Raw genomic sequence first — 25,050 nt, 5'->3', positions numbered from 1 at the left:
GCTCCCTATGTAGCTATAAAGGGCTCATTCTATGCTAACAAAAACGATTCTTAAGTTTCAGGTGATTATACACTAATTAAAACATACTTATGAATATTATATTCAATTTCTGTCAAGTCCTAGATGCCACTAAATTCTACACAATGATCCTTTAAAATAACACACTGTCTACCTGTGACCCCTCAGGTAAAATAACCTTAGGTAACCCTCAGGTATGGCCATAATGTGGACATTAGCAGCTCATCTCAAAGGTGTTTTTTTAATCCTTATCAGATTGTTTAATTTAAAGTATTTTTAAAGGCTAGAAGAGGGTAAAATAATTAGTATTTATAAGTATATAAGTAGTATATATTTTCTAACTCTGTCCTCTGGACCCCTCAGACCCTTCTTGCTACTCCCTCACAGGATCCCGACCCCTAGGTTCGGAAACACTGGATAATATTTTATAAACTGTTCATTATTTGTATGTTGAGTATTTATGAGTACTCAGGTACCTCTAAATCATACTTATGTGCAGTAACTAACTGGGTAAATAAACATTCAGAGTGCATGAGATCAGAGACTTTAATGAGTAAAATAACTTTAATAAGTGGGTTTATTATTAGTTCAGTCCCTTGCGGTGATGATGAATACATGTCACAGTTTACCAACAGGGGTTGGCAAAGCCTTCACTATCTGCCTTCCCTCATACCGGTCAGCCTGACTGTGTTTGGAGAATCCTCCCTTGTTTCTGGAGCAAGAGGCGGGTCTTTGGAAAGCAGGAATGCGCTGGAAGTTTTCCTGCAAGCTCCCTTCACATGTTGAAGAGCGTCTGTCCCGCTTCTCAATATGGACATGTGGCCGCTGGTGCTCCTGTTTGTCCAGCTGTGCTTCTGCGCCGGGTACGAAGGTAAGGACCGATAAAAAAGGGCCCACATTCACCCCCGTTTACTTCTCTACTCTTCTGGTCCGGATCAAATAATCGAACAGGCTATCTTTAGACAGTCTGATGAAAATGGGATATATAGCCGTTTTAATGCTGGATTTATAGTCAACGCTTTCTGTTTTTTGTAGGTTTTTATTTTGCAGTTCTTGCATGTATTTGAGGCTTCTTATCTCCACTAATGGTTTTTGGTGAACCGCGCTTGTGTTTACGTGGAGGGGGAGGAAAGCGGGGGGAGTACAGTGTGCATCTGGGGGACGTTTCTCTGCACAGAGCTCAGTCTGTGGCTTTAATGGAAGCTGAGGTGCAGAGCTTTTCCTTGTCTTCAATTTGTATGCTTTATATTCTTTCACAAGAGCCCGAGAGCAAAACCTCCATCATCCAAATTAATTATTGCAGAGGGCTGTCACATCTGGTGCATGTTGGTATAGCTTGCCTGGAGTATTTTACAGTACTTTACTGATGGGTTTCTGTCCTGGTGTTGAGTAAACAGAGAAGGACCCTCTGTAAAACACACACACACACACACACACACACACACACACACACACACTGAAGTATGGCATCCAACATAAGGGAACATACAGGCTGCCAGGATAGACGGAGCCAGACAGAGCAGAGCCTGTAGTCTGCAGTGAGGAGCTGAAATGACTTCAAAGTCTGGACGTAAGAGTTTTGTGTGTGTGTGTGTGTGTGTGTGTGTGTGTGTGTGTGCAGTCACAGTGGCTATGTGCCTGTAGATGGTTTGAGAATGGCTCACCACCACTGCTGTATGATCATACAGGCTGGAACATGAACACAAGCTGGCGAGCAGATTTACACTGACAGACTAAAAACTGCTTGTCGACCTGACAGTCAGGCCTCTGGTCCGTACTTGTGCGTGTGTGAATTTATGAGGGGTACAGTGGTGTGCTGGTGTTTGTTCTGGTGGTCAGTTAGCCCATTTATCAGTTGTGTGTGCATGCCTTTAATAACAGCGGAAATCTTTGGGATTTCTTTTTAAGGCCAGTGTTCTGCATTTCTTCGTACAGTTAAACCCCTTAACAGCAAGTATTCATGAGAGCCTAATCATATTTTCCATGATGCTACTGATGTGAGTCTGAGGCAGAGATCCTCCACACATACAGGGAGTAACTTCAGGAAATGTCAGCACCATCACTGGAGAACCATTACTCTAAAGTAGTGTCTCTGCCACAAAAATGAGCAACACTTTATGAGGTAAATCCTGAACAGTTACAAAGGAACGAAGTATTTAATCAGAGATGTTTTATGTGGTTCTAGATTGAAATTAAAGCAGCACGTATAATAATAATATCGTTAGAATGAACTGTTGCAAATATTTAGATTCAGACTAATCAATATTTTCATAATAATAATGTGTAATGTGAGAGGTGTCGCTCATAGTGATGAACCTACAGAGAATTATCAGTGGCTAAGCAGCTCCTCTCAGCTTTACGGAGCTTCATAGCAAGTTTCAGCTCATTGTTTAACTGTCAAGCCCAAAACTTTACTGTTTTAGTTCACTCTCACAGCTCTCATAGTGTCGTATTTGGTTGCAGCAAGAAGCCCTAAAAGCCCACTGTACACTACATGCTCTGCACCAAACAGCAAACAGACACAGTTAGCAACTAGCTGGTGAACATAGTGGAGCATTTAGCAGCTAAAGAGCCAGATGTTTCCCTCAGGACTTGATAGGAACCAAAACAGTTAAAAGAGAGTGAATATTGGACTAACTGCTGTAAATAAGCAGCTGTTTGCTAACGAGTTCAAAATATCAGCTTAAAAAGTTATACATAAATGCTCTCACAACTTGTTTGCGCTGCTCCCAAGTGGCCAAAAAATCAATTAAATGAAGTTTCAAGATAAGATAAAATGCTATGTTGATAGAGCTGAAGGTAACTGGAGAGTCAGGTGATGATTCTATGAGTGACAACCTCCACATCACACTTACAGCTGAAATACAGCAGACATGGACGCAGTGCATCACGTAGGCCGGGCGGAACAGGGTTTTCTACCTGCTATACCAACTCCATTCTCTGTCACTGCATGCATATTGAGTTTTGCCAGGTGATAATGCAGTTGGTTATGCAGGGTTTGGACGTGTTGCACCATGTCCATGCCTGGTGTAATCTGGCCGTTATTCATTTTATATCCATTGTTAATACAAATGTACTGATTGGTGCAGCATCAAGAGCAGACAGATGAATGCTGTGTTATTCTAGCAGTATATAATTATAGGTTTCTATCTGTACATCTGCATGAATACTTTCAAAAGGAATCATTTCCAATGAACTCTGCTGCTATTACTCATTTTTGTGTCTCAGGTAATCCGGTGCATGATCCTACTCAGATCAGATTAGATTAGATTAGATTCTTTTTTATTTCGAACATGTTAAAATAACAAAACAAAATATATAGGCAGAGAGAGAAAACAAATAAAAATAACAGCAAACTTTCAGTGAGCAACACAAATAATAACCATTCAATGTTCGACAAGGGCGAAGGATGAAGTAGAACTTTTCTAGTCCAACCACCCTTTTTTAATACTTTATCAATCAAATCAAAGCCAAAAACCATAACCTAACCCTAACTGATGAGTAGCTACTTAGCCTTTACTTACACTCTTAACTCTTAAAAAGATTTATTTTTCACCATTAATACTATATATTGTGTTGATCTATGGGTCCATCACTGCAGATGACTTAACAACAGGATCAAGAGTTTGTTCTTGAGTTTCAGGAAATGTTGACGTGGTTAAGAAAGGAGCAGCAGGCGTGTTGGTATAGAGTTTGGGACAGAAATCAGTTTAGTGCTCCAAAAGGAATTTTGTAACTCTGCAATCATGTTGAATTGAGAGTTAAAGAAATGAAGTTAAAGATATTATTTTCTGCTCTGTTAGCTTGTAGCTATTCCTTTAACATTTACAGATAACAAGCTTCCATATAATGACTGTTTTTATTACAAACCTGCAGAGAAAAACTAATTGGATTATCAGCCTCTGTAATTGAAAGTTTATCAATTTGTCAGGAAGACAAGCTTTTATGCTCCCTCCACTGTTAACAGTTTGACATTTTTCTTACTAAGAAGTCATTTGAAGTAGAAAAGAAACAAACAAGAGGATGATGCTGGCTGAAGATATAACCTCATCATGTTGAGAGATTTATTAGATCTAAATGAAAATAAGTCTCAGATCACATATTCTCCTCCTAGACTTTGAATCTCAAATACTTTTATCGACAAGGACAAGCCAGACTAAGTAAATATCATCTAACCGTACAGTTGCAGCATTTTCAGACCTGAGAAGTGTCCAAAATCACTCTTCACTTCTCCCTGTATAACAGACTCTCAATATTTTACTCTATAGTGAGCAGTACAATGAGATTTTGGACACTCATCAATCATCATCATTCTGTCAGTCAGCTTTAACATGTTTAGAGTCACAACAGATATTTTCGCATCTGTAAATGTAATGCTTTATACATGCTATGGACATTAATTTTTTGTTCCATTGTGGAATTTTTTATACGTTTATGTGCTATATAGTGGATAAATTTACACATTCAGCATTTGGACAATCAAATAAAATGTCAGAAGATAAACAGCGCACTTTATAGTAAATAGGGATCGATTTCTAACCTGCGCCACCTACAGGCAAGAAGAGTGACAACAGCAACCTCATGGATGTATTAAGGAAAACATTAACACTTGGCTTCCATAGGAATACTAACCTAATTTATGGCACATTTCGTTTGTGTATTGACAACTGTCATAGCTAGCATATAGCAAATTGATTAATTTCAATGAAACTTACTCACACAGCGCAGACGCCAAAACAGTTTTTACTTTTGATTTCTGGTTGACGGCCTCTGCTCTGTGCGGCTTATACAGCACAGGCGTGTTTGTGTGTCTTGCTCTGTCCCTGCAGGCTCGTTCAACAGATTTTTGTACAGAGATGACTTCACACACAAAAAGGCTTGTCTTGGCTCTGAAAGTTTGTTTATGTAGCATATCTTCTGGTTTATATTGCGAGTTATTCTGTGTTCACACTGCTGTCGGTGTCCTTGTATGTCCTCTGTACTGCTGGTTACTTCGGAGGTGGAAAACCCCAAACCACATTTTGTTTGTATTATGAAAAAAAATGAAACTGAAAAAACTGAAATTATTATTTGATTAATTGAGTAGTTGGTTGAAAGAAAATCGGTCAGTAACAAGATAATAAGTTGACACAAGATTTAAAAAAAATCTTTTGGAACTTTGGGGGGTCTGTATGTATCTGTTTACACCGCAGCCAAACAAACTCAGGTTGTTTTAATAAAGAAGTCGGTCAATAATCAACTGTTTTCCCATCTGAATCTGATTTCATACTGCACACGTGGTGAGCAGTTTCAGCAGAGGACAGTAAAGTTGGCTTGTTGAGAAGTTAGAGTTATGCAGCCCGTTGCCTGCGGCTCTTCGTCTAACAGCTCACTACATCTGCTCCCTCTTGTTCCATTACTTCCTGCAATATTTAAAACTGATGTGGGTTACATCCAAAAGTGCTGAAAATGACGGTTGTCTGGTTATGTAGATGCATTTTTGATGACCGCATGGTGATTCCTGTGGCTCCTTCATAATAAAAATCAACCCATGTTATACCAGTTGAATGCTTTTACTTATTTATTCATACAGAGTAGGTTGGCTGAGCATACATGCTCTTTTACACTAACGCCTTGCATAGTTAAATGAAATTACAGACAGAAAGTAACCGGTAGAGAGCATTTATCAAGAATGTTCTTGAAGTTACAGAGTTATAAGTGTTTTTTATATATATATAAGTTGGGGATTTTACACTAGGGGCTTTGTGGATAAATAAGTATAAGTGGTTATTACGTCTCTTGGATAGGGAAAGCCAACCAACTTTAGCGTATAGGATGCAGTGGTGAGTGTTGTAATTGTCACCAGGGGGCCGAGTGGTAAGTGGACTCTAGGGGCCTCACAGTGGAGGCAGCCACCATGTCGATAAATGACAGTCCCATAATCCAGAACTGACAGGAAAACTGCATCAACAACCCTCTTTCTACAGGTCAGAGGGAAGCTGCTTCTGTTTCTTTACAACAGGCCGAGCTTTTGTCGTAGCTAAATTAGAAGGATTTCTATGTGATATTAAAATATGTAAGTTTGTCATCAAGCCAGATGCCAAGATATTTATATTCTGTGACCCTCTCAAAGTTAAACAGTTAAAGTAAAAGTTAAAGTAGAGATATAGAAATGATTATAATCTATATCTTTGGATCTGGAACACAGCATTTTTATTTTCATTGGGTACCAATTTAAGATGAATAAGTGCATCTTGCAGTGCATTAAAGGAGAGTTGTAATTTCATGATGGCTGTTGGACAGAATCGGTCACACAGTACAAAACATTATCATCTGCGTATCATCGGTTTGCAGGCCGTGCAAACCAGCACGGGACTGGCGGACTCCGCCGCTTACAGTAAAAACTACTATGTACAGAAGTATTTGCTAAATGTAATTACACTGAATGTCCATTGCAGAAAAAAATGCTGACCATAACTAGTGTTTAAGAAATGTTGGGATTTGTGTCTGTAGAAGAGAGAATAATTAAAGGGAACATATGCACATTTTCAGGTCTATATTTATATTCTGGGGCTTTACTGGAATCTTTGCATGGTTTACAGCTCAAAAAACTCCTTATTTATCCTATACTGATCCTGTATGCAGTCCCTCAGTTTAGCCTCTGTCTGAAACAGGCTGTTTTTGCTCCTGTCTCTTTAAGGCCCCCCTCCCAATGAGCCTGTTCTGTTCTGATTGGTTAGCTCATGGAAGCTTCCTGTCTGCAGATTTTGCCTCTATTTATCATTCTTTACTTGAAATACAAACTTCTCAAATAAATCCGTGCATTCTGTAGCCTGAATCCAATCTGAAATATTCAAGTGGACAACCTGAACAACCCATGAAACAACTTTAGCAATGAAGGCTGTGGAACAGACGGCCAATTGTAGGAATGTGTGAATGATCTGACGTCAGTTCGACAGGGATATAGTAGCTTTGCAAACAGTGTTGAGAGCAGGCTGAAGCCCTGACTTTTGATGCAGGGGGCATTTTTACATAGATTCACCTCAAGTTTTGGAACTTTGACCATGTTTAACATCCAACATAACAGTATATGAATGACAGAAAATCACAAAAAGCATGTTCCGTCCCCTTTAAGTCATGGATTTTGGGAACACCTGCCAGCCAGTCAAAACAAGTAGCTCCTGTTTGCCTGAAATGGCTGAAAGTTGATCATTCTTCTGGTGTGTGTGTCTCTAACTAATGTGCACTTTGAAGGGGGAGACACACACGCACACATATACACGTACATACACACACACACACACACACAGACACACACACCTGTGATTAGTTTTCCATACCTTCCTGCGTCTCCTTCTCCCCATTAAACAGCAGACACTTTGGGTTTTCCCATTAGACAGCTAAATCTGACTCACTCAGTCTACTCACTCAGTTTGCTCTGTACAATCCATGCTGTGTGATCTGACTGCTAAAACCTCAGAGCTTGTTGTGCGTGTGTGTTAGATGATTTTCGGCATTTTGGTCCAGACAGCTTTTATTAAACTGACAGAAAAGCCACGATGGGAAACGGGGAAAGGGGACGGGAGATGTACGCACAGTATCGGGTTCATTGACCAACATGAAACTAGTATATGAAGCTAGAGGAGGGTGGAACACTCTTCCCTTGTGGATCCTGAACAGAGGACACATTCACACCGGAGTTCAAAACATCCCGGGGCCAAGGTTGAACACCCTTCCCCCATTTTAACCCCTTCCTCACCCATTTCCTCTATCCTTGTTTTATTGCTTCCTCAGCTGCTCTATCTCCCTCCATCCCTTCCTCATTCCTAAAATAATCCTCCCTGCTCATCACAATTCTCCTCACATTTGTCTTTCACCAGTGCCACTGAACTGTGTCCTGCAGCCACCACTGAGAAACATTTCAGTCCTCCTTCGATGCTGCTGTTTTATAGTCAAAAACATCTTTTGCTGTGTCTGAGTGATGTGTGCAATGTTAAAGCTGAATTAAAATGGATATCTATCTATGGTAAGTATAATCTATGGGAGCTGTTTTGGAACAAAGAGTCTCAAAATATTTTTACATCCTCCGTTTCTACCAAACATAACAGGGGGCCCGTAACAAGAAACCACTGGATTGAATCAGTGAATCTTTGTGTTAAACAGACTCCTTTTTCCAAACCAGATGGAAAAAGACGATCTTTTCTTCTTTCTGCATGTCTCCTGTCCAAAAGATCCAGATCACCCCCCAGAGTCTGGTTCAGATAAATACTTAAGCAATACTTTGTAAGCCTGTTCTCGGTACTGTACGGGTCAGCCCAGGACAATGCTTTCAAACATTGCCTAACATCTTGGATGCAGCGCTTTTCTTTGTATTAGTTTCTTTTTCTCCTTTCCTTTTATCCCCAGGGTCAGGACAGTACGCCTATGGAGACGATGAGGACTGGTATTCTCGTAGATATAAAGGTGACTGCAATACACACGTGCATTCTGAAAAGTGACCCACATTTCAATTTAGGGATCGTTTTATTGAGATCAAAATAAACACGATTTCCCGAAATACCTCACCTCATACAGAAAAATAGCTCTTTGAGAGTTCATGAAGTTCCCCTAATGAGTCATAATTCAACAGAAGTTAGTTCAGCCAGTTTTGTAAACCGACACAGTTACGTCAAAGATGCTTCTAGCTTTAAATTCCGGGTCACTTAGACACGGAACATTATCCTCGAAGCCAAGCCAAACTCTCCCCTTGTGTAAAAGCTCAAATGTAGTATTATTTTCTCTTACTCAGTGGTTGTGGAGACTTTGCCAACACACACACATACAGAGAGACCAGGAGTGTGGGAGGCTTGCTGTGTGATGAATACTCATTTTTATTCCAACTGGAAATTAGCCTAAGATGGTGTGTATTCTCCTCTCCAAGTGCATGCATGTGTGTGTGTGTGTTGGTTTACCAAGCTGAGTGTTTGTCCTGAGCCAGCAGGAAATAAACTGCAGATTTTGATTTCCGCGTATTGGAATAGAAACCTTGTGGCCCCTCAAACTTGGCATCAAAAAAGGAATTTTTACGCAAGCTTTGTAGAGATGAGTAAAGGTATCCAATATGGGCGGAGAAACTTTGAAAACAAACATGGTTGTCTGGTAGGGAGGGATATTGAGCCCAGAAGCTGTCAAAAAAATTGTTTACACAGTATATAACTAATGTTCCCCAATAAGTAATTTGTGCGCACAAACTACTGATTCATATTCTCAATTTAATATTGTATTATATATATTATACATTATATTATATTATATTAATTATATTACATTATATTTTTTAAATCCTCCCCTCTGTCTGTATAAGGCATTAAAAGCCTGGAGTGGCACATTTATTTATGGAGCACTGCAGAACCCTGAAGCTGAGTTTTTATGAACTGGATGACATCCGCATTGTCGTCAAAGCTTTTATGGTGAAACAGTCTGTTAAAGAGGAACTCAAAGATTACACAATGTTGTGTTTAACAGCCAAAACTTGAAAAATAACCACATATCTCAGTAGATCAATATAACTGTATTAAATCCAAGAGGGAGAGTGTGAAGGGAACATGCAAGACAGGACTAATGGCATGAAGATGATACGTAATGCTAAATTGAGAGCACGAATCATTTATTTGAGAGCACAAATGACTAAATTTTGCGTAAAAGTAAAGTAAAAATGACAATGTGTCTTTACTGGGGGGTTATGTGTGGGACTAATTCTTACCCATCACTGGTTAATCCCCCATAAAATCACAATTTGTTTTCTTTACACTTAAGTTTTTGTACGGATTAATCAAGCAAAGATATAAAGTGTTAATTAGTGAGCTTAAGAGGTGCTGGTTGGTGGGTTTTGTTACCTTTTTAATGAGCCTATGCTAGCCTAGGCTAGCTTTCCCCCCTGTTTCCAGTCTTTATGCCAAACTAAGCTAATCAGCTGCTGCCCATAGCCTCACATGTACTGTATAGACACTAGAAGTTGTAAAAATAATGACTTTATTGAGCTAGAGTAACACTGTTATGGTTGTAGTTAGTCTAATCAACATGTTTAGTACACAATAAAGCCTGGAGGGATGGAAATGGTTCCAGCATAATAGCACAATAAGCAGAGCTGATTCTCGAAATCAGTAGCGTGAATAGAATCAATAAAGAGCTGCACTCTCAACATAGACTTTTATCTTTGAGGAGACTTTCTCACTCTATCACACACACTCACACAAACACACACACACACACACACACACACACACACACAAGTGCCCTTAACACATCATTGTTTGTCTTATCCTCACGAGACACCGCTGGATTATGGGAAATCACAGATAAGGTAATGAGAAATCCACCATATCTGTCTGTGCTCAGATGATGGGCGGGTTTTCACATTTTCACACTTATAAGAAAGTCTTTCAAAGCTTTTATGGTCTCCAGGTAAGTGCCAGTTATTGAACACTGATATTAACCACCTTCTCTCCCATTACGAGGGAGTACCATAAAAACATAATTGCTTTGATGCAGTAAAGGAAAAGGTCAGCACGGTTCTCTTTTCTCCATTTTTAGGGACCCCGTGGTGCGCACCCATCAAGGTGAAACATGGTGACGTGAGCTGTCGCACCCCGAGAGGAGAGCACTACAGGAACGTGATGGGGACACGCTGTAAAATCCGCTGTAAGCAGGGATACGAGGCCCAAAGCGTAGAAGTAGTGTGCATGGCCAGCAAACACTGGTCCTCTAACTACGCCTGCCGAGGTGAGAAGTGACGTCCACCTGAACATTATGTCCATACATGTACATACTAGGTTTGCCTCATGGATTCCCAAAGGCTGATAGTAATTCTTACATTTTTGAGTGTGTTCACATACACTGTACAGTCCAGTATTTTACATATTGTTCATATCATAGTCTTAAGATGAAGGCCAGTTTCTTCATACAGTTTATTTCAGTAGCAGTGCAGTTGTAATTTGTTGGAGGATTTCTGAGTCATTTCTGTGTGATAGCTCTCTTGCTAGCAGCTAAAAGTAGTTTAAAGAGATATCACCCTGTGCAACAAATTTCCCCAAAAGAGCAATCATCTTTAAATATTTAATTAAGAATTTATTTAATTAAAAAAAAAAAGCAGTCTCTTTCTAATCACATTTTACATTAAAATTCAAACTGCCTGTAGCTGATGTTCAGGATTTTTAAATTAGTTCATGTTTATACCACACATTTCTTAGATCCTTTGCTTCTCTCAGAGGTTTATTCTTGTCAGAGTGTGAAAGCCTCTTTGGAAACACTATTTAGACCCTGGGGGAACTAAGTCAAGCCGTTGTTACTCAGAATACCGATGGAAAATTACTGCCACGACTATTACTACAACTACCGTTGCTGCTCCAGAATCAGCTCGGCTTAAAGGCCTCTTCCTCAAGACAGTAGTGCTGATCAGTTATACAATGACATCAAACACAATGAAAACTATTCTGAAGAAGGCCAACACACTTGTGAGTTTTAATAATGCATCAGTCTAAATTCACTGCAGAAAGCTAAACTGAATAGAAAAACGAAAACCTTTAATTCAAAGCAGCACTCCATCAAGACCGATCTCTTTCTGGCATCTAGCAAAGAGTTTTGCTTTACGGGAGAGTTTTTTTCTTTTTAAAAGGGTACATTTATATTCAACAAATGCAAGGGATGGACTTATCTAGGTCACATTGATTTATCACTGACATTACGCACTAAAAGGCTGAACAAATTGTATTCATCAATCTCTGCTGTTTGGTTAAATGTTGGTTATACATTTTTCACAGGTTTTCTTTTATTTATGACAGAAAGGTTCTTTTTGGTTGCTGCTCTATAGATGCTCTGTTGCTGGTCACAGCCAAAAGACTTATCTTGAATAATTGGAAATGTGCTTTTAAACAGTGACTGGATGAAATTATATCCTCACTATACCTGGAGAAAATTCACTATAGCTCCGATGAAATGTTAAACAAGGTGTGGAGAACATTTTTAAGTGGTCTGGATGAAAATATGAACCAAAAAAGGAGTGTGAAAGAACAAGATTAAGAATGTCATAAGCAAATATGTTAATAATTTTATTGCTCTCTGGCATTTGTTTTATTGTATTTCCACTTGTTTTTGTTGGGAGGGGGTGGGTGAGAAGATCTAGTGTTTCGATATACATACTTTGAAATACCTGAAAAATAAAATTGTCAAAAAGGCCCTTAAAAAACATTGAGCTCTTTCTGACAGAGATCCGCTGTCCTAAACTGAACATGCCCAATAACGGCGGCTACAAGTGTTCAGACGGCTCTTACTTCAACTCTCGCTGTGAGTTCTTCTGCTCCCCTGGATTCAGTCTGAAGGGCCAGAAGACGGCAACCTGCCAGCACAGCAAGATGTGGAGCGCTGGAGTCCCGACCTGTGTTGGTAAGAGAGTTTGTGTTCTTTTCTGCAGCTGCACGGTAAATACCTAATGTGTAACAGACTGATTTAATGACTTTCTTAAGGCGCAAAGATACTGAATGAAAGCCTAAACAACAAAGAGTATTCCTCATAATGCAAAGTTAGAAAATTGATGTTTGAATAAAAATACATGGTAAATGTTTTTCACTTCTTTGCAGTGAGTCTGAGCCTGAAAATGTTTTTCACAGAAAGCTGAGTTATAACTGCTTTCACTTAGGTGATCATATAAATGAATGAATAGTCTTTCTACCTTGGTTTGTGTTCGCTTGCAGAGACTCACTCAGATCTCGCTGCATCACAGCCATCACATCCTCACCAGGGTTGTTTGTGAAATGATGTTGAGTCTTCTAAGTTTGTCTGTAAGGATACTTTAAAGACTCATGTTTCCTCAGAGCAACGATCTTGAAACAAAGACTTTGGCCGGACCTCCTCTAATAATGTTATCATCTCTCAATGTCTCTGTCGGTCATGATCATTGCTCTTTGAACTCTTTAAGTTCGGGTGTTTGTGTTGGTAAATGGTGCTTCAAGAATACAATGTGTTACAATAGGTGACTAGTCTGTTTGTTGAACAGCCAAACAGGTAATGATGGAATAAAATGGCAGTTTGCGAGAATTCTAGCTAATTAGCACTACACTGCAATACAAAAACAATTTTTTCCTTCATGTATCACCAACTGGTGAGGTTGCTGACTTTTTGCACTGGACACACAGCTTTAGCTCCAGTCTTTTAGTATGGTATCATGTATGTAGCCATGAAGTGCATATTTAAGACGCCTTTTTTATGTGCCTCGTTAACAAGACAGCTGGAAACATTAAAAAGTCAGCTGGTGACAGCATTTTAATCCAAGTCATGGAGTGAATACTAGCTGGCAATAGCTGATAAAATATGTTGGCAACAGTTGTCATCTCACCCAGCAAGATTGTCTGTCACCGGCTTGAGTGAGGAGCCTGCTGTCTAAAATCATGGAGCCATTGTTTCAAAAAGCAATAAATATTTATAATTTGAGTGGTAAATCTGCCACGGTTATCACTGTTAACATTTGGCCAATAGAAACCAAATTTCCTACTCTCCATTTGTGGCCTATGTAGTAATATGTATTTAAATGTGGACCATGTGATGTGATTTCAGAGATTTGCTTTCTCCCTTTCTTTTTCTTTTTTTTTTTGCTGCCACTCTCTTTAGATATGGATCCTCCAAAAATCAAGTGTCCTAATCTGAAGGACAAGTGGGCAGAACCAGGAAAACTGACCGCGAGGGTGGCCTGGGAAACACCGGAGGGTGTGGACACTGCAGATGGCATCCTTACAGAGTAAGTCTCATCTCCAACACCCTTCTAGACTTTTCTCCTATGTCGCTTCATCGCACTCTATGGTCCTATTTTTTATTCCAGTCTGAACAGGGAGGTCTCAGTGAAAGATTTAAACAAGCCTGTCTTTTGCAGTGTTATTCTGAAAGGGAAACCTTCAAAATCAGACTTCCCAGAGGGGCTCCATAAGATGTCCTACACTGTGTTCGACCGTGCAGGGAACAAAGGATCCTGCCGCTTCACTGTCAGAGTGCGAGGTAAGCAGAGGAGGAGATGAAAGGTTTTTGATATACGCATCAATCTGTGTGGAGCAGGATGTTAGCAGCACTTTATTTTATGGGTTATTTCCGAGAAGTCTTCAGGAAAGTACTAATAATTTGCTGCTAATAAAGGGGGAAATGGAGACAGTGTGCAATTGTTACGTTTCTAATGAATTTGTGGACCCTCCATGTTTTTTAGTCAGTGCAATTTGTGAAATTTGTCTGTAGGTAATAAATTAAGAATGAATGGATGTTTACTTGGGTTTGAATTGAGTTTTATTTCCACATATAATTAAGAAATTCTTTCCAGAAAACTTCCAAGGAAATGATGGACCCGTGAAATAAAGTGTTACCAGATTTTTGTGTTTGATTGATATCTGAAGGAAATGGTTCTGCTCCAAGTAATGGTGTGTTTGGGTGGCCCTCTGTGACTTGTTAAGTCCAAAATAATAAATAAAGGTTTTTAGTCACACAGTGCAATTTGTTACATATAACAAACAGACAAGCGGACCAGAGTGTAGCATGTTAAGGGTGAAATAAATCCACTTAACTAACAAACAGTGGAGTTTAATCTCTGGCCTCCATCATACTGCAGGGGCTTATTTCATGTGATATCTTCATGAGGGACTGATGACCACCTGAGCCAAGTAACTTAAAATAATGAGGCCATGTGATATTTTTCTGACTTAGAAAATTAATGAGGACATCAACTGTATTTGTCTGAGCCTTTGGAATCAGGCAGGCCATGATATCCCGTTATGATTATTCCATTATTCAGTGTAGAGATACAAACTTTAATGAAGACACAGCTACAGTTTTAGTGATAAAAATGGTATTATTTATAACAATTTAAAAATATTTTTGAAAGAAAAGAAGCAAATACACATTAACAAGACACAAGAACCCAGTGGAGTTTACATTTCTTACTTTACTGTCTTAATTTCTACATTGTCCTTAGTTTGATCCTTATCCACATTTGAAAGTATCCTCATTGTTTGCAATGAGGGTGATTCATTTTTCCCATTTTTGGGGGAAGGTCTCCCCTATATTCTTCAGAGAAAATATCAATTTTCCATCACAAGTATTTTCCTTACTATATGCATCCATAAGCCTTTTTCACATAAGACATTTTGACATGTACAGTATGAAAAGCACAGATGTGAATGATGTGGCAGTAGTTTTATACCAGTGTTTAGTTTAGTTTACTACTTTTTCAGATATTAAACCTAGATACAATATCTTACAAAATCTCTCTTAAGGTTAGGATTGTTTATTTTAAATATGAGGTGGAAAAACAAATTAAATTATTCCATCAAATTCCATTAATTTCCATGAATTTGTAGATTTGTGCTCTACAGTAGATGCCAATCCTCCTCCTCTTTCTCCTTTCTTTTAATCCCACCTCACTGCCTCACATGTCTATTGTGCCCCTCTCTCTCTCTCTCTCTCTCTCTCTCTCTCTCTCTCTGTCTCTCTGTGTAGTGCGCCGCTGCAGCCCACTATTTCCCCCTGACAACGGTTATATGAAGTGTGACAGTGACAAAGACAACTACGGTGCCACTTGTGAATTCAAATGCACAGGCGGCTACGAGCTGCAGGGCAGCGCTGCCAGAGTGTGCCAGTATGGACTCACCTGGTCTGGAACAGACACCAACTGTGCAGGTATGTACTTCACACAGATGCACACATGTACACAAACAGAACCACAGTATGTAAACTTTGTTCACCTGTGCTAAACTGTGTCCATGTGAACAGCTCAGTGGAGGAGAACACAGAACCCCTCTGCCATCCATCGATTAGAATAATCAATACTGGACGTCCCTCTATTGAACGTCTGTATCTGTGAGACAAGAAGTAGCCGATGGGAGAGACTGTGCTGCAGCTCTTGTGCAACAGACCATTAGAGATTATTGTAAAATTGTAACTTTACTTTGATTTAAGTTCTTAAGTTTACTAGTCACTTACTCATTGTGATAAATAATGTAGTTTAGTAGGAATAATGCCACAATATTATTCTGGACTGTTGCAGAAGTAACTTTTAGTATTTTCACTCCAATAGTTATTATTTCATTATCATTCACAGAACTAACAATATAGTTTATGTGTAACATTTACATTACTTATTCATGGCGACAACTAATGATTATTATTATTATCATCAATTAAAGAGGCCATCATGCGCATTTATATTCTGGTTTCTACTGGAATATCTCACACTTCAAAGTTCTCCTTATTTATCCTATACTGACCCCTCAGTTCAGCCTCTGTCTGAAACAGGCCGTTTTAGTTCCTGTCTCTTTAAGCGCCCCCTAGATGAGCCCACTCTGTGCTGATTGGTCAGCTCTCGGAAGCTGTATCACGGCAGACTTCCAGCGGCTCCGGAGGCTACGTCAACAAACCATGAAACAAACTATAGTAGTAGGATTTGACTACTTTTTCTCATTCTTCACTTGGAATGTCAACTCCTCAAATACATCCGTACATGTTTGAGCTGAAATCCACTCCGAAATATGAGAGGGGACAACGCAAACAACACATGGAAAAACCTTAGCAACAACCTTAGCAACCAAGGCTATGGATTGGATGGCCGTTTATGGGCATGTGTGATGAGCTGACATCAGCTCGTCAACAAGGTAGAAAAAACCACTGAAAATGTTCAGGGCAGGTTGAAGCCTGGGCTTTTGACTTTCTATTTCAATTAATGTTACGTTTTGGAACTTTGACCATGTTAAAATAGACATCCGACATCATAACATATATAATTAACAGAAAACCACAAAAAGCGTAATATTTCCACTTTAATCGATTCAATTATTTTCTTGATTTATTTTCAATGAAATGCCAGAAAATGTTGTCCAACAACTCCATGTTGCATGTTCAGATCACAGTTGAATACTCGACCAATAGTGTCATAGTTAATTCCATCTGCTGAACAGCCTGAAATGAATTAAATAATGCAGCATCTCACTGTATCCTGTTTCATGTTTCATGTCATGTCACATAATTGTACATTCTGTGTCATCACAGCCATGAACATCAATGTGGGAGTCCGTACAGCTGCCGCACTGCTGGACCAGTTCTATGAGAAACGACGACTCCTCATTATCTCGGCCCCTACAGCTGCCAATCATAATTATCGCTTCCAGATGACTAACTTACAGGTGAGGCAGGCCTTACAGAGAGAAAATGACTCGTATGTATGCGGAGGAACTAAGGTAGAGGGGAGAACAGGAATGAAGAAATGACTGAAGTAATGTTTGTCCTTTCTAATGCTGATCAAAAAGGGGACCATGGTGTGTTTGGTCTTCTTCCTCGCTCAGCTGCCAAAGTGGGACAAAGCAGTGAGACAAATAAATAGGACCGGGGTGTCCTGAAGAACAGAAAATGTCAAGACGATAAAGAAATGACACTGACACAGGCTGTGATTAGGCTATTCTCGGGTTGGATGCTTTCCTGGTCGTCAGAAACCATTAAGTCAGAGCTGTCTTTAAACGCCTGACCTTTCAAAGTGACTGGATTATAATTTGAAAAGACAAACGTCAGCTTGTGAACAACCTGAGTGATGGCTCCTGGAATCTGGCGTGTTGAGTTGGGTTATCAGAAGGTGTCTGTGCTATCTAGCGCTCAAACAATTAGTCCATTCATCGAGAAAATTAATCAGCAACTATTCTGTAATTAATTTGGTCATTTTTTTAAGCAAAAATGCCAAAAGTTGTCTGATTCCTGCTTCCCCAGTTTAAGGACTTGCTGCTTTTCTCTGTTTTATATCACTGCAGTTGAGAGTCACTTGAGTTTTAGCCTAAACAAGAAATTAGAAGATGTCACGTTTGGCTCTGGGATATTATGATTGTTTTTGTCTACAATGTAGTTCTAAAAATTCAATTTTCAAACTTCAACTTGCTGAAGTACTAAGAACTTGTTTCAAGCATTTTCTTGATTCAAGTTATGTTCTCGATGTTACTGAGGCAATTTGTCCAGGATACTGACACTTATTTACTGGAAACTGTTTGAAATAAAGTTGCTGTACTGGGAATTTTTTTTATCATGTTTTAAGAAAATAAAAATTTTAGGACTAAATTGTTGGCAAAATTATTAGAATTTCTTCAAACATTCCCCCAACACAAAGATGTGCAATTACAATGATTTCTTATTACAATGATATTTGATTACAGACAATTACTGAAAATATTTTTTTTCTGTGTTTCACAAATCTGTTTTCTTGTCTCGTTGTATCTGCAAACTAACAAAGACAACTTTTAAAACTGAAAAGTTTAAGATTGAAAAGTGTTGTGCAGTGGAGGCTTCAAGTTTCCACATCACACTTGATTAAGTTCAATATTGGACAAGGATTGGCTCCCAAAGTAGTTGTGACAGAGAAATTTTCCTCATTCAGCAGATGAATGTGAATATAGTCTTCTAGTGTCAAACTCTGCACATACATCATTCTGCACAATGAAGCTCAAACATCCAACTGAAGCAACAAAAAGCAAAACACTTTTTGTCAGTGAAGACGAGCTTTAATTGATAATTAAAAAATAGTGTCAACATTGGTTGGAGTTTTATCTTTTGTAATAGAAGTTGTGCTCAGTTTTCTTTTGCCTGGAAAAGAATCAATAATAAAGTTATTAAACAGCAAAACTTGCTCAGCCAGTAATCCATGCGATATGGATCATTTTCTCTTTCTCGTGGTAACAGCATGCCCAGTGTGGACTGGACCTGAGGCACGTGACGGTCATTGAGCTGGTTGGGACTTACCCTGCACAGGTTGGCCGAATTCGACACAGGCTGCTCTCCCCTGGGCTGGCCCTGCAACTCAGGTAATCACACACACACACTTTCATAACTTCAGCACTGTGACCTGCTCCCTATGCTTACTGAGCTGATGTGTGTTTCCCAGGTTACTGCTCCAGATTTCACAAAGGTCTTTCGAAATGGTCTTGGTAGACAAGCAGGGCATGGACAAGCAGCGCTACCCGTTCCCGATCACAGCAGCTGAATTATTCACCACCATTGACACCTTCCCCCTCCGCAAGGACGAGATGGTGCTGCAGCAGGAGGCAGGCCAGACCTGTCAATCATAAAACACGGCGGTCGTTCAGTGCACTTCCATGGACTCTCATCTTTGATCCTTTTCCTCCTCTGTCACAGCAGACGGGACCAACTCAGATGTTCTGTTTTCTATCCACGTCACACACTCCTACCTGAACTCGGTCAGCCCTATATCCAGAAGTTGTAAGTGTGTGTGTTTGTATGCGTCTGTGCATGTGTTAATTTGTGTGTGTGTGTGTGTGTGTGTGTGACATCAAAGGTCGGGATGTCAGCCATGGTGCTGATCTGAAGCTAGGAGATTGATCGAATGCAGTTATTAAATGAAATGAGTCATACAGTACATTACAATCATATTGATTCCTGTGTCTTGTCTATCTGTATGTTTTATAATTATTATTATTATTATTATTTTCAAAGCAGAAATATGTTTTGTACAAAAAGTCTTTTACTGTATGAACTGGAAACTCTTTGCCTGTCTAATATTTATGTCCCACTTCTCTAATAATGATGTATTATCTGACACTCTCTGGAACACTGTGTGTGTATTGTGTACTGTAGATGCTGTTCTGTTAGTACGCTGTACATCCACGCCTGAATTTACAAGACACTGATTAAACATGTCTATCACAGAGGATGTGATCTTCAGTGTGTCAATATGAGTGCAAGAGATATGCAAAACCATCTGAGGTGAAAATACTGGGCAGAAAACAGAGAAAGTGAAGAAAGGGAGCACTGCAAAATCTCCATCTTATCAAGCATCATCCTTTCTTAAAATAACAACAAATGTCCCTGCAGTAAGATCATTTCAACCCTTTTTCAGTACAAACAACTTGTTCAAAGCATTTTCCAGGATCAAGTGTCAGTTAGGGAGTCAGTTTGTCTCATTTCAATATACAAACACTTATTTACTGGGCACAAACTGGCAGGGTTTTTCTCCTGCAAGTCCAAAAATATATTGGTGTCCTTTACAGTGTCACTTTGACCTCTCACAGCAGGAAAAGCACAGGTGTTACTAAAACATTAACAATGGCTCTGTCCCAGTGTCCCAGTAAGTCATGACAGTGTGACAGTGAGTCAGCATGAACAATACCAGAACCCTGGAAATGAAGCAGCTAAATAGAATTCAGCCATCGTTAATTGTATTAACTGTATTATTTACACCTTTTCTTTTTCTACTGGGACATGTCAAAATGTCTTCTGTGAAAAGGGCCTATACCTGACCACTTGATGTATTCAGGGGTGGTAGATAATGAGAGTCTATTCAGAAAGGACTTCCCTAAAACTCACCAACCAAAAAATTAACAGAAACACAAAAAAACAAAAACAGCAACAATTGTGTAACAGCCCCCCTTTAAAAATGCATAAAGTGCAACCAAAGCTAATATGAGACTTCATCAGTCTGAATTAGACAAATCAAGTGAGTATCTTCCAAAGTCATTTTAGTACAAAATTTCCTCTTTGTGTTATGATCCCTGCACTACTGCTCAGCAAGGAAATGCTGTCCGGGGGAATTTTGTTCTAAAAGAGACTGTAACTTTGGAAGATACTCACTTAATTTGACTGACACAGGCTGCTGAAGCCTTATATTAACCAATCATTGCTGTTTTGCGCTTACTTTTTGGGATTGGAGAGAACATTCTGCTTTTTATAGCACATTTGTGTTCAGCGAGTCAATCTGAAAACAAATTTTCTTTTAGCAAAAAAAATGCTTTAAAAAGTGTATTTTTTGTAGTGTGTCACAAACTAGTCTTGTAAGTACAAAGCCAACATTTCACATAAAGTGTATAATATAGGAAATATTCTCCAACAGAAAAAGCAAACAGTCAATCTATGGAAAGATGTTTTTATTTCAAAATATTCCTGTAACACATATGGGACAAAATAGGCTTGAATACAGTAAGTTTAATGCTTGGAAACCAGACACAACAGAGATAGTACATGCTGTACATAGAGTTTCTTCGGTAATTGGGTATTGCACAAGTCTCTCATCTAAAGTATGTTGTACAGTGAACACCATGTATTATTACTATAATTGTGCAGTGTGAAACTGTTTTGCCCTGGGAGTTCAGAGCTGAGGGTTTGCCAAGGACAAGCAAACAAAACTGGCATTCCACATGAAAAATGGTTTTACAGGGTTTAACTTGAGAATCGTTTTTGTGAGCTGCGTGATTCATCACAGGATGGTGGACCGCTGAGTCCATTTACCCATTATCAGCCCCCTCCCCCCCAAACTCCACCCCCTGAGATGAAGTCAGCTCGCCTCAGTGCTGACTCAAACTATAACACACAGCCCCCGTCTCAGGGATCCTGGGAATGCACCTAAAATCACTGCTGAGTGTAGAGTGATTTCATCATCAGTGCTTTACTTACTTTACTTTTACTTTTTGTTCTTCTACCTCTGTTTATTCTAATACCATGCAGTTTACTTATCACACTGATACAGTGTTATGTAAGTTTACATCAAAGCTAGTTAAAGTATTGTGTAATCTGTCTAGACTTTGTGCCAGAGATTTTTTTTAGACCAGCAGGGGTGGAAAGTAACCAGCATGGGTGGAAAGTAACCAGCTGTAAGTACATTTGTTACTGTAAGTACATTTTTCAGGAACCTGTATTTTTCTGTTGTGCTGAAACAATTAACTGATTAATCGATGAACAGAAAACTAATTAATTGTTTGTCATTCATCAAACAACAAGACTAAGAGTCTACAGCTATGGTAGCGGCTCGGTGAGGTTGTGCTTTGGCACAGTGGTGTTTTGAGCTAAATGCTAACATCAGCATGCTAACATGCTCACAATGACAATGCTAACATGTGATGTTTAGCAGGTATACTGTTTGCCAACGTTTGCTAATTTACGAAACACAAATGGTAGCTTGGGGTTGAGGGGAATATCATTAGTTTTCTATAAACTAATGTAAGTAGTAAGTATGTACTGTAAGTATTTAAGTATTTACTTATGAACCAAAGAACTGGAAAATTAAAATTTTGTAATGTTGATGGCTCTAGTGGAAAATTCAGGGGATCAATCAAAGTTATTACAATTCATCCTGAGGGGACTGTGAATGTCTGTAAAAAAATTTATGTCAATCTATTTGATATTTGTTGAGACATTCCACCGAAGACCATGAATGTCAACCTCATGGTGGCGCTAAATGAACAGTCAGAGGTACACCAAAGTTGATAGGATTCATCCTTTGGGGAACATGAATGGTTCTACCAAATTCCATGGCAATCCATCCAATATTTGTTGAGATATTTCAATCTGGAACAAAGTGGAGGACCAATGACCGATAGACGGACATTGCCATCCCTAGAGCCGCTAAAAATACCAAATATTTGATGGTTCCAGCTGTACTTCTACTTCTAAAATCATTATATCAACTTTGACACTGTGAGATTTGTTTAAGACCTTCATTCAACTCCTTTTTGAAATGCAAGTCTAACAGAATGATTGACTGTAGGATTTTGCTTTGATAATCTTTTCCGTCATAAAGTAATCTGAGAAAACAAATAACAGATGGTCACCCCTTTGGAGAGCATGCTGGGGATTGGGATTGGAAAGGTATGTCCTTTCACAGTGACCATACATCATGTGACTACTCAAAAGTGCTTCTATTGTACTTGTACTTAAGTTCTGCTTCAGTAATAATAGAGTCAAGTAAGAGTGCTACTTCAATAGGGCAGTACAACTAGCACTAGTCCCTTTCCACCTCTGTTCACAACTGTTTACAAGGGGGATGAATCTCAGCCTCATTGTGTGCTTCAGACCAGGATGCAGCTTGGTTGCTCATAAAGGGAATGTCTAAGTCTCTAAGTTATTGATCAGTATCTCATCTAATGCCTTACAAATGGTCTCTGTTGCTGTAACTACATGCAGAAATGACTCTGGTACATGGATCACAAAGACGTGGACATACACATCAGGAGTCACGCCATGTGCTTTTTCAGTAGGTACGGTAAGTTACATACAACACATGTCTTTCATATACAGCAGTAAACAGCAGTGCTTAGTCAAGACTAGATGCTTTGGAGGGCAGAGGGGCACATGTGGATGAGAGTGTAAGGCATGACTGGCTGTTCTGGACAGGAGAAGGAATCTGAACAGAGCATCTCAGGGGAAAGAAGAAGGGAAAGGGACGGTCATTTGAGTCCTGGACCCTCTGCTGTGTTGCTTCTCTTGACCGTTCCACTTCTCCAGCTCTCTCCTCACACCTTCACCACTTTTTCCCTTTTTTCTCTTTTATTCTCTCTGTTTGTGCTTCGGCCCGGCTCATGTATTGCACTTGCGCATGCTGGAACGCAGCATAAGAGTACACTCATGAGGGACTTCTGGGTTTTCAATCATGCGTTGCCACAGCCGCTGTTCCTCTCCGTATGAGTCCATCCAGTCTACCTCGTTCCCGTAACTTTTGCCTTGAGGGGAGAGACAAACACATTTGTTTTACTTTGTTAGAACTACTAGGGAGCCCTGAGGACATTTATACTCCCTCAACACTCCAGTTTTGCATATTAGATGAATAGATATACGTTTTAAGATTATAATGATACAAGAATGAATGAATGAAGTTTTATTGTTTTATGCATATGATAATAGGCTTACAAGACACTACAAATTCATTTAAGCCAGGTCAAGAATGCTGTGTTTACATTTTCAAACTAAGGAAAACCAACTTGAATAACTTTCAGATTTTCAGACCTTTGTGACTGCAAAAAAATTCATAAATCTGACAAAACATGTACTGTACAATACTGGAGAAATCAGAATGAATACCAATTAAATATTCCATCCTGCCTTCTGTCCCAGGCTTTTAAAAAATAAAGCTGGTGATTTTCTATATTTTTCATCTTGTCATGTCCAGAGCCAAACAAACAATGAACACATCCTACTTACAAGTATTTGATGTGTATCTAAAGCCTGATATATCATATTCCTCTGTACAGCGGACCTCCATTGTTGTCCAAAAACAATTAAAAACATGCCACTGTGCAGTGGTGTCTGTCTTACACAGAACTACTCTCCTGAAACTGAAAACGTAATCATCGATGTTACTTTTTGGAGTCATTTCTAAACAAACTACAGTAGCTTTTGTGTAGCAGTGTGACTCATTGACGCGTTTTTAATAGTCTTCGGACAACAACAGAGGTCTACGGTCATTTTTGTAAGTAGATCAGTTCATTGTTGGTTTGGCTCTGCACATGAGATTTGTTGATAACAATAAAAGAAAATCACCAAATCCCTTAAGACAAAGTTAGCAAACTAAAAGGAATAGCTTGGCATTTTGGGAAATATGCTTATTGAATTTCTTGCAGAGCGTTACATGGGGAGATCAATACTACTCTCTTCTGTGTATGGTAAAGGCTAATCGCTACGGCCTATTAGCTTAGCTTAGCACAAAGACTGAAGACAGGGGTATAGTCACTACAAAAACTGAAATATACAAATGACAAGTTGTGGATTTAATGGGCATTATGTGCTGGACGATTTCTGTGCATTCTTGGAGTCTCTGCTTATTTTCTGGCAAACACACGGTGACAACAAGACTCCAGGAAATGACTGTGCTTAGCCAAGAGATAGTACGGCACATAACCAAAGTAAAAACTGCAAACCTCTGTTTTTGTACAGATTAAATAAAAAAGATATAACATGTGAATTAGTGATCTTTAGAGGTGCTGGTATGCTGATTTTGTTAGCTTTGGATAGAACCAGGCTAGCTGTTTCCCCCTGTTTCTAAGCTAACAGGATGCTCTGTTATATTTATGTATGGACATGGAAGTGGTATCTTCATCTAACTCTCAGAAAGAAAGTGAATATGTTTCTTAAAATGTCAAACTATTCCTTTAAACACATCACAATTGAACAACCGCTCCTATTTTTGATTATTTGTACACCACAATATTTCTGTGTCCAATACAAAAGAAAATGGGACTCCCTCTGAATTTGCAAACCTCAGTAGCCAGAGGAAGAATAGCAGCTTTCAAC

The 25,050-nt window shown here is 39.2% G+C and overlaps 2 protein-coding genes across 6 annotated transcripts in view; one reads left to right on the top strand and one right to left on the bottom strand.

Annotated features, from left to right (window-relative positions):
• The first annotated feature begins 730 nt into the window (after positions 1-730).
• On the top strand, positions 731-19,705 carry srpx (sushi-repeat containing protein X-linked). 2 transcript variants are annotated; one of them, XM_067603826.1, is made up of 10 exons: positions 731-889; positions 8,404-8,460; positions 10,570-10,758; positions 12,241-12,417; positions 13,639-13,765; positions 13,898-14,019; positions 15,505-15,684; positions 17,050-17,183; positions 18,718-18,839; positions 18,920-19,705. In XM_067603826.1, the coding sequence occupies exons 1-10, from the start codon at positions 829-831 to the stop codon at positions 19,101-19,103; spliced, it is 1,353 nt and encodes a 450-aa protein (XP_067459927.1). In that variant the 5' UTR covers positions 731-828; the 3' UTR covers positions 19,104-19,705. The 2 variants fall into 2 exon arrangements, with proteins under 2 accessions (XP_067459927.1, XP_067459928.1); XM_067603827.1 differs by lacking the exon at positions 8,404-8,460 and having other exon boundaries at positions 734-889.
• A 1,195-nt stretch (positions 19,706-20,900) lies between these two features.
• sytl5 (synaptotagmin-like 5) overlaps positions 20,901-25,050 on the bottom strand; it is a 51,136-nt gene continuing 46,986 nt past the window's right edge. For all 4 annotated transcript variants that reach the window (XM_067603823.1, XM_067603821.1, XM_067603824.1 and 1 more), the window contains one exon: positions 20,901-23,483. In XM_067603823.1, coding sequence (XP_067459924.1) covers positions 23,341-23,483 — 143 coding nt within the window. In that variant the 3' untranslated portion in view covers positions 20,901-23,340. The remainder of the gene's footprint in view (positions 23,484-25,050) is intronic.

This window comes from Thunnus thynnus, chromosome 11, assembly GCF_963924715.1.
Source record: "Thunnus thynnus chromosome 11, fThuThy2.1, whole genome shotgun sequence".
Lineage (NCBI taxonomy): Eukaryota > Metazoa > Chordata > Actinopteri > Scombriformes > Scombridae > Thunnus > Thunnus thynnus.
This window is presented reverse-complemented; position numbering and strand designations above follow the sequence as displayed.

Coding starts and splice junctions, on each gene's coding strand:
- srpx (XM_067603826.1), top strand. CDS start 829: ATGGACATGTGGCCGCTGGTGCTCCTGTTTGTCCAGCTGTGCTTCTGC. Junction 13,766..13,897: donor GCAGATGGCATCCTTACAGA/GTAAGTCTCATC, acceptor TGTCTTTTGCAG/TGTTATTCTGAAAGGGAAAC. Junction 14,020..15,504: donor CTTCACTGTCAGAGTGCGAG/GTAAGCAGAGGA, acceptor CTCTCTGTGTAG/TGCGCCGCTGCAGCCCACTA.